This window comes from Papaver somniferum, chromosome 5, assembly GCF_003573695.1.
Source record: "Papaver somniferum cultivar HN1 chromosome 5, ASM357369v1, whole genome shotgun sequence".
Taxonomy (NCBI): domain Eukaryota; kingdom Viridiplantae; phylum Streptophyta; class Magnoliopsida; order Ranunculales; family Papaveraceae; genus Papaver; species Papaver somniferum.
Window position 1 is genome coordinate 43601607 of NC_039362.1, and position 13078 is coordinate 43614684.

Here is a 13078-nt window from a genome sequence, read left to right on the forward strand (position 1 = left end):
ACTTATGGCCACATTAACCAAGGATAACAACAACCGACATCCCGGGCCGTTACGACACGGGTCATATTCTAGTGATCTCTACATAAGCACACATACACCGTCTTTTATGTGTGGTGGTTGGCAGGTTTCACATGGAAACAGGTTATTTTACCTGGCTAGTTTGGGGCCTAGTGTGAATATTTGGGGCCTATAAATTACCTCATCTACCTAATAGGAAATGATATGGGTGTCTAAATTTGCTGGAACTACCAATTTACCTTCTAAAAAATATTAATACTACCAATTTACCCTCATTAACTCTTAATAATAAAACCTAAAACTAAAATCAGATTCAATTACTAACTTAAAAACAGATTATTTTTCTCCCTCTTTTTTCTTTATTGAAACGAAAACATCGTCCGATCAAAAAACGATTAATCGTTGTTTTTCTTCTATAAAATGACGAAAAGAATGAAGCAAGCCAGTAACAGAACTCTTCCTAGTTCGCAAGATCCCGGATTTGGTCAAGCAATTCGATACAAGATACAAATCGAAGAACACAACGGTTGAAGAGGAAATGGGTCGAATCAGGTACTTTTGTATTAACCCAATCCTCTAAACTAGGTTCTAGTAACATGCAATCGCTCAAAAATTTTGAAATCAAAATTTTCTGGGTTTCCCAGAATCGGATGATGTTAATGTACTTGTAAACCGATTGTGTTTAGAAACGGTTGATGTTTTTGGTCACAAACACCGATTGTGCTGCATGTGTTTTCTGGTTCGAGAAATTTGAACCAGAATCGGTTATTTTGTCTCTCTTCCCTTTCCTTCTTTGATCAGACTTCCAATCCTAGTTCTTCCATGTTTTTGGATGATGTTTTGAGCATTATTACTAAATACACCCGTGCCTCTTGCTCGGGGCTTACTCGGGGTGCCCCAGATCCCCGAAAGGTGAATATCCATTACTATTCCATGGAATTCAGCTGAGAAAAGCCAAGGATCTGAGTAATTGAATATTAGGGTTTGATTATTAAATTTTCTCTAGGAATTCAACTGATGAATACATCACTAAATGTAACTAACAGGTTGCGCAACACTAGCATGCCGCATGTCTAAGGACCTTCAAATATGATGTGATCAGCATCATATGTAATTTTGGGTTAACTCAGACACCAGAGATGAATTCCGAATTCAATAAATGTGCTGAGTCTTTCAACTTTAATCATGAAATATATGGAATATTAAAAGTTTTGCCTCAGAAACCCTAATATCGCCGTCATATATTATTACTGTCATGATATTACAGAACTGCGATTCACCTCTTGTGAAGCTACAAATATCTTATAATTCCGATATCGACCAGAGATATATGATTTCCGATGTGATTTTACGAATATGACCTTCGTTAAAAATCCACCATCAACATTAAGTCCCCTGCTTAGTGTGGGACAGTCATGTTTCGCAGTATGCATATAAATACTGTTTTTTGCTGACATAAGAAAAATGAACAAATAGGCTCAGTTGTAAGATGTTACCATGATTTCTGATCCAATAATGTTCCAATCATGTTGAATGATCGTTGAAAGAGTAATAGTCAGACGTAGGAGCTCTTACATGAGGACTGGGGATCTTCCGGAGAGCATAAAATGATAAGGCACACTGATTTTGGTGGTAGAAGGATCATGTCGACCGTGTATGGCACGGGAGCTGCTTGAAAGAGGGATCCTAATTTGACAGAAAATAGAAAAACCTAATAATACATATAAAAGGGATTAAAACCCTTTTAATCTTTTCACCTTCTCTCATCACCATGACCGACCGACCAGCAGCAAGAGCACCTCTTCTCTTCTCCCTTTTCCACCGAGCACCAGTAGTAAATCCCGCCGGCCGACCAAGTTCCGGCGTCGGCACCGACCACTTCTGGTAAAAAAAAAATCTTGATTTTCCTATTTCCTTTTTCTTTTGTCGCAACATGATGCTTCATCCATGGAAAGAAAAATTATTTTAGTATTTTTTATGAATTAATGAAGATTTAGGTCAAAATACCGTATTTTTGACTTTCGGTGCTTCAAAAGTCTTCGTAGGTGCTTTAATCAACTTTGGTACAGCAAAGAGGAGGTCCTTGTAGCATCAACTCTTGTGCTATCACCACTGGTTGTTGGTTGAACCGTAAACAGGTAACAATTAGGGTTTCATTACCTTTCCTTTGTTTATGCCGTTTTTAATCGATATATGCAACTTTGCGATATAATCATCCTCTGAAATCATCACTCTTGAATTTAGACACCTTGCTTATTTTTTGAGTTTTCATCTCCTTGCATGATGTATTGAAGTATACATTCCTAGCCGATCCGTAGAGATGTCAGAAGATTATTATGATTGTGCTTCCAATGATGGAGATGAGAGCATGATTAAGACCACTCCGAACATGGATGATGAATTCTTTGTGGTTCAGTATAACCCAACAAAGTTTCCCCAAGGACATAACTTCCATCTTCTTGTAAATTCAGAGAAAGTGATAAGATGAAGATGGTTTCTCTGAAAGCCATCACTCGATTCTGTCTACAACGAGGCCATTATGCCGCTTCAATCATATAATTTAGGATTGCTAGAAAATCCTTGCCTGAATTTTCTGGATGGACGAGACATATGCTTGGTTATGACCATGTCAGAAAGATGTTGAACGATGCACAGGTCACCGAAGCTATTAGAGCGTCTGGAGAAGTATTCATATAGATGTACCTGGTATCGTAGCTTTGCTTGCTCGATGGTGTATTCCTACACACACATTCATATGTAGGTGGGGAGAACTCACCATCACCTTGTGATAAGCACGTAAATGCTATATTTTATGCCCATGTTTATATTAGCTAATACTCGATTTTCTGGATAATAACACTATTTTGATACTTGTGTAGAAAGTACAACTGAATTGGAACATCTGAAGATAAATGACTAGAATAGGAGTTGTTTGCCACGAAAATCTGAAATGAGACTCACGACACCCAAATAACCAAGTCTCACACCGATTAAGGTACAGTCGCATTCCTGACGCCTCTAAAACCACGCCGGATTCTGCGCACTTGATTCCCTTAGCTGATCTCACCCACAACTAAGAGTATCTACGACCCAAAGTTGAAGACTTATAAACAAATATGTCTACCACAAATAAGTCTATTCTGATAGATAAGTTTGTCTCCCACAAAAGTACCTATGAAGTTTTTGTTCTGTCTTTTGATAAATCAAGGTGAACATGAACCAATTGATAATCCGGTCTTATACTCCCGAAGAGCATCTAGAAATATAAATCACATCATAATAACTTAACTATATGGTAGTAGAAGAAGTTATTGTGGAATCACAAAGAATGAGACGAAGAGATTTGTGATTACTTTTATATCTTACCTATCGGAGATAAATCTCGAGCAAATCTTAGAGAAGATAATACTCAATATGATAGAACAAGTAAGATAAGAACACGCCACTAGAGAGAAAGTAGTTAGGTATGGCTTCACGAATCCCAAATGAAGTCTTCAAGTCGTTAACCTATAATGGTTTCGGAAAAACCTAGGTTAAAGGAGAATCGACTCTAGTCGCAACTAGGACACAGGAAAGTGTCGGGATTGGATTTTCCAGTTTCTAGAGTTATCCCTTATATAGTCTTTCAAATCAGGGTTTGCTTTCAATCAAAGCTAAGATAGCTCAGTAACAAAGCATTCAATATTCATCCCTAGATGAAAACCTGATTTAAGATTCAAGCTAAGTATGCTTAAAACCAAAACAATATCTCTCCACCGTTAGATGGTCTTAGCTTGTTACACAAAAATGAAATATACCTTCATTTAGATATGGGTAATCGTACCTAAACGTGTATATTGAGTTGGCTCAATGACAGTTAACCGAAGTTAGCCATATGAACACTTTTGTCTTAACCACATTCATCTAACACATATAGATCAACTATGATGATCAATCATGAAAGATAATAAAAAGAATCTAGTTATGTTCCACATAGAGTTGTTCAATTATTCACTATCTCATAGAAATAATAAGCCAAAAGATGATCATGTGGAAATTGCCTTGAAACTAAATAATAAGCCAAAAGATGTTTTCAAGGCAATTTCCACATGATCATCTTTTGGCTTATTATTTAGTTTCCAACAAATAAATTGTTTCCAACTAAACTCGTCAAGAATATGATGAACGTAGCTAAAGAAAAAAGCTTCCAACACATATTTCAAGAAATAGCTCATCTCGAAATATCAAATGTGTATAATATAAAAGTCTATGCAGCTATACGACTTAGTCTCATTAGGAGATAAAATAAAATATTCTTCTGAGTAATAGATATTCTCCACATACCTTTTATTGATGAAGTTCCAAGCTCTCCTCAGTAGATCTTCGTCTTCAATAGATGAACACCGTGAAGTCTAAAGCTCAACTACACATTTTATCCTAATCCAAGACATATCTATAAGTAGACTAGAAATCAAGACTATAGTTTTGATCAACTAAATTTGACAAACAAGCTTGAGATAGCAACGCTTGCGAGTTCGATCGAGCAGTGCTCTAACAGAACCATGTATGTTTTTAGTCTTAAGTAGTTCTTTCAATATAAGAATTACACTCATATATACTTACGTATGTGAATGAATGAGGAGACAAACCTTGGTTCAATTGGTTGTTGTATGGATTCCAGAATTATTGAATGAATGAATTACTTGTGTTGTTGGAATGATAATGTATATATTGCAGAATGAGAATGTATATCTTGCAGAATGAGAATAAATTATGGGTTTTAGATACATCATTGCAGGTTTAGAAATGAATCGTAATGCAGTTTCATAAATTAATTACATTGCAGGTTCAGATTGAATTGCATTACAGGGTCCAAGTTCAGATTATATTGTATTATATGGTCCAAATATGGGATCTTATTTATAACATAAAAAAATATATTTTTTATCAACGTCGAATCGACGTTATAAAACCCGTTAGTAATCTAGGATACCTGGAAAATTCATTACTGTTATAATCAATCGTCAACGTCTAAAGTCGTTAGTCTACATGTTATAAATGATCGGCACGTGGCGAACGTCACACGTTACAGTCAGCTGTTTCGAATCTTATCGTTACAACAAGATGTTATATCCAAAATGTTACAATCAATTATCAACTTTTTAAGCCGTTACTTTACATATTCTACACATGGTAGATGCCAGCCGTTACACTGAGTTGTCACGGTTTGAATCGTTACGATAATTGTTACAACGGATCTATTACAATGAACTAAAAAACAATTCCAACTGTAGTCGTTACAAAGAAGGACAGGTGGAAAGAAGTCATCCATTACACACGAAATCGTCGTTACAGTAAATGTTACATCGAACTATTACAAGCTAATCATTACGATATGTGCAATAACGTCTATCTGTTACAACAAAATGATAGCAGTTTAATCTTGTATTGACTAGATAATCGTTGGTGTATTTACTCCAACGAATGAAACTGTTATTTAATAATTTTTATTGTAATGGTATTGACTGTTGATAAATTATTGTAACACTAATAATAACGACATACCTCTAACATTTGTTTGATGTTACAGTAAATATATAGTAACGTTATTTCGACGTTACAAATTCCCTGATTTCGTATAGTGAGCAGTGCAACTTTTAATTCACTAGGTAAGACTGTCTCGATTTTGGATTAGTAATAATATATCACTAGATGGTTCAGGTTGTTAGTATCTGGAATGGTGGTAGTAATAATTCATCTTATTATGCACTTATTTATATATTCTGACTATTTATGCATTTTATTGTTTATCTTTGTTTTATGTTGTATTTATTTATATTTTTAAATTCTTGTAATATGCATGATCTAACCATGTATGGTTAGGTTGTTTATGTAGTTTATATCATGGTAAGTTTTCATTCTTTTTTGTGTTAATATGAAGATTAAGATTGCTTTATTGAATTCAATTTCATATAAGCAGGAGAAGTGGGGGTCATTCGTCCCTGAGAGTATAATTTTTAGTTCTATGGACAATAATTACAAAATTCATGTGTTCGGGGATATATCTCTTCAAGTGATTGTTATTGTTACCTATGCGAATAATTGTGAAGATTTCTATTTGCATGTTAATTTGCTTGCAAGTAGTATTTCTAGATAGTTCCAAGTCGTTATCTCACAATAAAAAAATTATGGTGTAAGGGGAAGCTCTCCCGGTACTCCTAAGCTTGATGAAGTGGTTGTTCATGATACCACACTTCAAGCTAAAACTCTTATTTTCAGATGATGGGTTCACATTTTTGACAAGGCACACGAAGAGTTTAGTAACGGTATTGTGGTTATTAGATTTGCAGTTCTGAAATGTTGTTTAATCTCTAGTTACAGGGTGATGATTCAGAAGAATGACAAAGATCAATATATTATAAAATGTAAGAATGTTGGTTGTTTATAAAGATTCACTTTCTTCTTGTAAATGGTTATAATGAATCTCACTTTTCTCAGAAATATTTGAATGATGTTCACAATAGTGGCGTCAGATTAAAAAAATTATAGTTCACCAGCAACAACAAACTAGTCCAACATTTAATAACGGGTGCTGTAAGTACAACTAACTAAGTTTCAAATGTAAGCAGATCAAATTTTAAGAAGACTTAAGGTTCTAACATTAAGTATCGTGCTCATAGAGGAAATGAGGTTGTATTTGAATAAATATTTTGAAGACAACGAGAGATCGTACTATGATTTAGTGTAGTATATTCAGAGTCCTGACTCATAAGGAATCTAATCCTGTGGTTAAGTGGATTTTCAGCTTGATGAGCAATCAAGATAATTCATGAGGTTTTTCATATTTTATTTTTGATGTTTCTAGATAGAGTTGTAAATATATTAGTCCTATAATATACATGACACTATTTTCCTTACTGGTTGGTTTTAAAAGGTTTAATGGGTGCAAATTGTGTGAATGTGAACAAAAGTTAGTAAGTACACTTTATTTTGCAACGCCTCTGGTTTCTTATATGTTTGTGTTGTACGTCGAATTGTGCACTCTTGTTCATTTTCTGATAAATCTACTTCATTTTATGTTATATATTTTTCTGTTTTCTTTTTCTTTTGTGCCTTGTATTAACGTTTTCATTTTCTCTTGTTTTAACCTCTTTTAGGATTTTACCCGTTGGCGTTTGCTCTTATCTCTTATGATAACAGTTGGGAATGGTTTTAGAGAAATTGAAAGATGTATTTGATGAACTTCCAGTTCTTAGGTCTAGCCTTAAAAGATTGTATGATTGGATCAAAAGAATGTGTTTTATTTTGACATAAAAGGAGGGGACCCCTAGATACTTCTCAGAATCTATAGTCATTGACATATTTATTGCTTTAACTAGACCACTACAAGCACCATGACTCAAATTTTTACTAAAGTAAACACATGATTTATTAAAATTAAGCAACTGACCTGATCAATGACCAAAATTCTCTAAAAGATTCAGAATGCCTCCAACATTATGCATATATGCTTTTACAAAGATGAGAATATCATCCGCAAAGAGCAAATGAGAAATTATGAGATCTCTCCTAGCATCCTTTATACCTGTAAGATGACATTATTATACTCATCTAACATGAAATTTGTGTAAAAATACTCCATATCCAGTATAAATAAAAAAGAGGATAAAAGATCCGCTTGTCTTATACCTCTAGCTGGCAAAATTTTCTTGCAAGGTGAACCTTTCAACAAGAGAGATATGTTAGTTGGGGAAAAAACGTTAACTAATTAGACCGCATATATAAATCATTGCAAAAGCCAAACTTCTTTAAAACCTTAAGTAAAAAGGGCCACTCCAATCTGTCAAAGGCATTTGAAAGATCAAGTTTTAAGGTCATAGTACCACTACTTAAATCCATCCTTATGATTCATAGTATGTACCAAATCATGAGTAACAATGATGTTTTCATGTGTCTACTAGGAACAAATGCAACTTGAAAAGGCGAAATGAGTTTCTTAAGCAGTGGTTTAATTTTATTCGGTATAATCTTAGACACAATCTTATAGGTGGTGTTCCGCGATCATGTAGGCCTAAAGTCCACATGGGACTTGGCTTCATTGGGTTTAAGAATTAAGGAAATAGGCTAAGCATGGATCCATAAACAACTAAAGTTTGAACCATATCAATAATGTCCTTACCAACAAGGTGCAACTGAGTTTGGTAAAAGCCAGCTTGAAAATCATCTGGACCTAGGGAGCTCCAGATTGGCATATCTTTCACTGTAGCATGAATCTCATCACTAGTAGGACTAGAAGTCAGAATATATAATATTATCCTCATTAGGAATAACAGAAGGAATGACATCAAAAGTATATTACTATAAGAAACATGATTAATATTGTTATTTACATTACTAAAATGAAGTATTAAGGAGATCAACGGCTTCATCCCTGTCTTTACACCAAATATCGTTAGAATCACAAAGAACATCAATGTATTTCTGAACATTCTTATTTCAGCAAGAGTGTAAAAATATCTAGTTTTATCATCACAACATGTGGAGTAGTTGTCACCAGCCTCCTGCCTGTAAAAATCTCTCTGAATAGTTAACCATGTATTCAACTAATTAGTAAGATCGACAACTCTATCATGGTGACTAATATTCTTTTCAACATATAGCTCTTGACAGAATTACCAAGTTATAGGTACTACAGGGCTATTACCTGTAATCATGGGTTTGTGAAGGCCCAATATTCCAGCTCAAGCCTCCATTATGGGTCCAGTCCAGCATAGAGAAATACCATGTCAATCTCAAAATTACTGTTTATATCACGTGCAACACACACGTCACTGTTACCTTCACATACCTACCCTCATATCCTCAGATATTTGAGAAGATCATATCCTTGAATATTTCCCTCATTTCTCATCTCTGAAAAAAATCTCAAAACAACATTCTAGAAACCCCCATTTATAAGAAAGTCTGATGTTGTTTTACATTCTGAAAGAATCAAAAAAGCTGTAGAGAGAGATAGAAAGAGAAAGTAAAAAGATGAGAGCATCTTCCACTATTTATCAGAGTCCTAATAAGCTTGTATTTAGAAGTACTGTATTAAGACAACCATGTTTTACAGTCACAAGGTACTTGTTCTTTACTTCCTTAGTTATTTGTAGTTGGTACACTATCATTTGTTTGGGTTTAGGATTTGTTTTTTTTTTCTGTTTTTTTTCTTTTTGCTTATATAGTGAGACTAATGTTTTGGCACTTCAAGTATATGTCAAAATGCACCTAAGAACTTCATTGTATGTGTGGAAACGGGTACTGTATGAGTTTTATGGCGAAGTTTATTGTTGTAAACTTTGAATTTTCCAATTAGAGTTCTAGTGGTAAAAGCTGTAAGGGTACACGAACACTTCGTTTATTTGGAAATTAGTGGGTTGTTGAGCCAAGAGAAGTAATTGTTTGTTGTTTTTATTTCTATCAGGACCGGAATTTGTTTTCCACGGCAACACTTGTGTCGAGCAGAGTATGGTAAGCAAGCTTTTCTCTACTTTGTAGCTATTGTTTTCATCAAAAGCATGCAATACCAACCATAATGCAAAGCATTAATTTACATTGACGTACATGTGTATCTGTTGTTCGAAAGTTATACTCACCATGTTTTTGCTTGGTTGTCATATCAGTTGAACCTGGGGTAGATGGGTTCAACGTCAGAACAGTACCTGCAACCCTGCTAACAGCGGAGAAAGAAGAAGCGAAGGCTGTTTTGAATTTGTTTTTAAGAAAACAAGGGTTGAGCAATGCAGTTGCTTCAAGGACCATCAATACATCTGAGCATTTCATTGAGCATCTCATATTAAAGCTCCATGCTGCTCATAAGACTCGATATCTAGTAGGTTCGATTTCCAACAATATTTTAGTTTTTGGTTTTTACTTTTATTTGTACGGGTAGAAATAAAATCCAAGCTGAACCCTTTCGACCTCGATAAAACTAATCCGAGTTCACCTTGGTTCCACAGGAAGAGAGCTAAGCACGCTTGAGATTAGGGACACACTTATTCCTTACCTTGAATCACTTCTCGAAGAACACGGAGAAATTTTGGTTGAAATGGTTGAGAACTACCCGGATCCACCTGGCGCAGAAAAACCAAAAATCTCGCCTACTCCTGTCAGTCCATCTCTCAACTCCAAGAAACTTAAAGCCATGGCTCGTGTTAGTGAGATAGGTGCCGATGGTCAACTTCCGCCACAAGTCCTTTATCTCGTAGACCTAGGATTGGAACTTGACCAGATCAAGTTAATGGCCCGTAAATTCCCAGCTTTTGCTTACTACAGTTTGGAGGGGAAAATCAAGCCTGTTGTTGAATTTCTCCTTGATCTCGGGGTAAAACGAACAGATATCCCAACCATTCTTAACAAAAGGCCACAGTTGTGTGGGATCAGTCTCTCTGAGAACTTAATACCTACAATGATATTTTTAGAGAACTTGGGTGTGGATAAGAAACAATGGGCAAAGGTTATTTACAGGTTCCCAGCATTGCTCACATACAGCAGACAGAAGGTCAAAGCAACTGTAGAATTCCTCTATGAGTTGGGTCTCACAGCAGAAAACATCGGGAAGATACTCACACGTTGCCCGCACATTATAAGTTATAGCGTAGAAGATAATCTTCGTCCTACTGCTGAGTACTTCCAGTCTATGGGTGTTGACGTTGCTGTCCTTGTGTACAGAGCGCCACAGACTTTTGGTCTAAGTATTGAGGCAAACTTGAAGCCCTTAACAGAGTTTTTCTTGGGGAAGGGATACACTATGGCGGAGATAGGAACCATGGCTTCGAGATATGGAGCTCTGTACACTTTTAGCTTGGAGGAAAACATAGTACCCAAGTGGGAGTACTTTTTAACAATGGGATATCAGAAGTCGGAGCTGGTAAAATTTCCTCAGTTCTTTGGCTACAGCTTAGAAGAGAGGATTAAACCAAGATATGCACAAGTGAAGGGAAGCGGTGCGAAGTTGTTACTGAACCAGATATTATCTGTTTCTGAAGCTGATTTTAACAAAGTTTTGAAGAAGAGAGTGAAGAAAATGCTTGATGATCAAGAGGAGGCAGCATCACCGTCATCCACGTAAAACTCAGAAAACAACGACGTCGATCTTGGTTCAAGCATGGAAGAGTTGAAGCTGTAGTTTTTTTGTAGATATTATTAGTAGTTACATTCTTTTGATGAATCAAAATGGGTTGAAATGGATGAATACTGATCAAGAAAAACAACAAAAACCCTACTTTCATTGAAATAGTGTCCCTTGAACAAGAAACTCCACTGAATACCTTCAACGTATAATTACTAGGGAATGACACGTGCCAAAATGGTACGGGCTATATCACAGTGTAATCAGCATTGACCGTCTCGATTCTCGAATACATTTGTTTTCGGATCTAATACACAACGCCTAAGAGCAAGGGCTATGGAGTGAGTGTTTTTAACGCTCATTCACTGCCAAACTGAGTGAGAGACTGAGTGAAAGAGTGTTTTCTGTCCATGGGAGTCTAAATTTATAGACTAAGCGGCTAATCTTTATCCGCTTGGAGAGAATTTTTCTCTCCAAACGGCTAAACATATGCTTCCTCGTAGTTTTTTTCTCTTTTTTAATAATAAAACCTAATTGTGGGTCCCGTATCTAAGAGTTTTAAATTAATAAAACTCTAAAAATAGGTTTGGGAGGCAGATTTTTAGCTGTTCAATGTGTTTTTTTTTTCCAGACGGTCAAAAATCAGCCGCTTAGTCTCCCCTTTCGCCCACTCATTCGTTCCAGTGACTGCATGAGTGATTATTGATGAATGAGTGTGTACTCTCACTCCATTGTAGCATCTAATTTGATCAAATCCAGTGATACTCATTCATATTGAATGAGAACACTCACTTCATAGCCCTTGCTCTAACAAACATTGCAAATGGCACAGGCTATATGTATAGTCAGCTCCGCTTTTAGTTGCAGTTTCACACACTGGCATTTCCTGCGACATTAAGTCAACCTATATTATCTATAACTATTTAGCGTAATAGATAGTATATTACGGGCCTATGTAATATCAGGTCCATCCATTAAGAAACAATAACCGGAGATCCTTTTTTTTAATGTAAAAGATAGAAAAGTAGAGAAGGAGAGGAAGAATTCTTATTCAATGTAGAGAATAGATAAATATTACAGCCTCTATTTATAGGGATAGACACAAGGACATCCGGTAATAAACAGGATTTATCCTAGATATTATTAGCATAAATAGACGTTTATAACACTCTCCCTGATGACCACTGTGTCTAAGTCACTATAATATGTCAGGAAAACTCAAGAGAGTAAAACATGAAAATGAGACTTAGAAAACCCAGTGGGATAAAACCTTGACGAAGGAAAAAGAGTACAGTACGATAAATCCAATAAAGTACATTTTACAAAGATGCTCCCCCTGATGGATGCTTCAGCAAATCTTGAATTACAAATCTTTAAGACTACGCATTCCAATCTTGTGAACCAATTACTTGAATGTTGAAGTAGGTAATGCTTTGGTGAAGAGGTCTGCTAGATTGTAACTTGAACGTACTTGTTGAATATCAATCTCACCATCCTTCTGTAGATCATGTGCGAAGAAAAATTTCGGAGATATATGCTTTATCCGATCACCGTTGATGAAACCTTCCTTTAGTTGTGCAATGCAAGCAGTGTTGTCTTCGTACAATACTGTTGGAGAGTCTTTAACCGAACGAAGTCCACATGATTCTTGAATATTATGTATTACTGACCTTAACCAAACACATTCACGACTTTCTTCATGGAATTCTAATAACTCAGAATGATTTGTGGAGGTAGCTGCAATGGTTTGCTTTACTGACCGCCAAGATATAGCCGTATCTCCATAAATGAACAAATACCCAGTTTGTGATCGCCCTTTGTGTGGATCAGAAATATAACCTGCATCTCCATGCCCAATTAGTTTTGATTCAGATCCATAAGGGTAAAATAAACCTAAATCAATAGTACCACTAAGATATCGAAATAAGTGCTACACGCCATTCCAGTGTCTTAAAGTTGGATCAGAAC

General features: G+C 35.7%; 1 protein-coding gene across 1 annotated transcript; it reads left to right on the top strand.

Annotated features, from left to right (window-relative positions):
- Positions 1–8889: 8889 nt before the first annotated feature.
- Positions 8890–11389, top strand: LOC113281477 (transcription termination factor MTERF5, chloroplastic-like). The gene is made up of 4 exons (XM_026530239.1): positions 8890–9119; positions 9464–9510; positions 9663–9875; positions 9999–11389. The coding sequence occupies exons 1-4, from the start codon at positions 9031–9033 to the stop codon at positions 11108–11110; spliced, it is 1461 nt and encodes a 486-aa protein (XP_026386024.1). The 5' UTR covers positions 8890–9030; the 3' UTR covers positions 11111–11389.
- Positions 11390–13078: the final 1689 nt, after the last annotated feature.

What these genes read in the sequence shown, in the direction of transcription:
- LOC113281477 (XM_026530239.1), top strand. Translation starts at nt 9,031, where the DNA reads ATGAGAGCATCTTCCACTATTTATCAGAGTCCTAATAAGCTTGTATTT. An exon ending in CCATGTTTTACAGTCACAAG is followed by an intron (nt 9,120 to 9,463) that starts GTACTTGTTCTT and finishes TATTTCTATCAG; the next exon opens with GACCGGAATTTGTTTTCCAC. An exon ending in TAAGACTCGATATCTAGTAG is followed by an intron (nt 9,876 to 9,998) that starts GTTCGATTTCCA and finishes TTGGTTCCACAG; the next exon opens with GAAGAGAGCTAAGCACGCTT.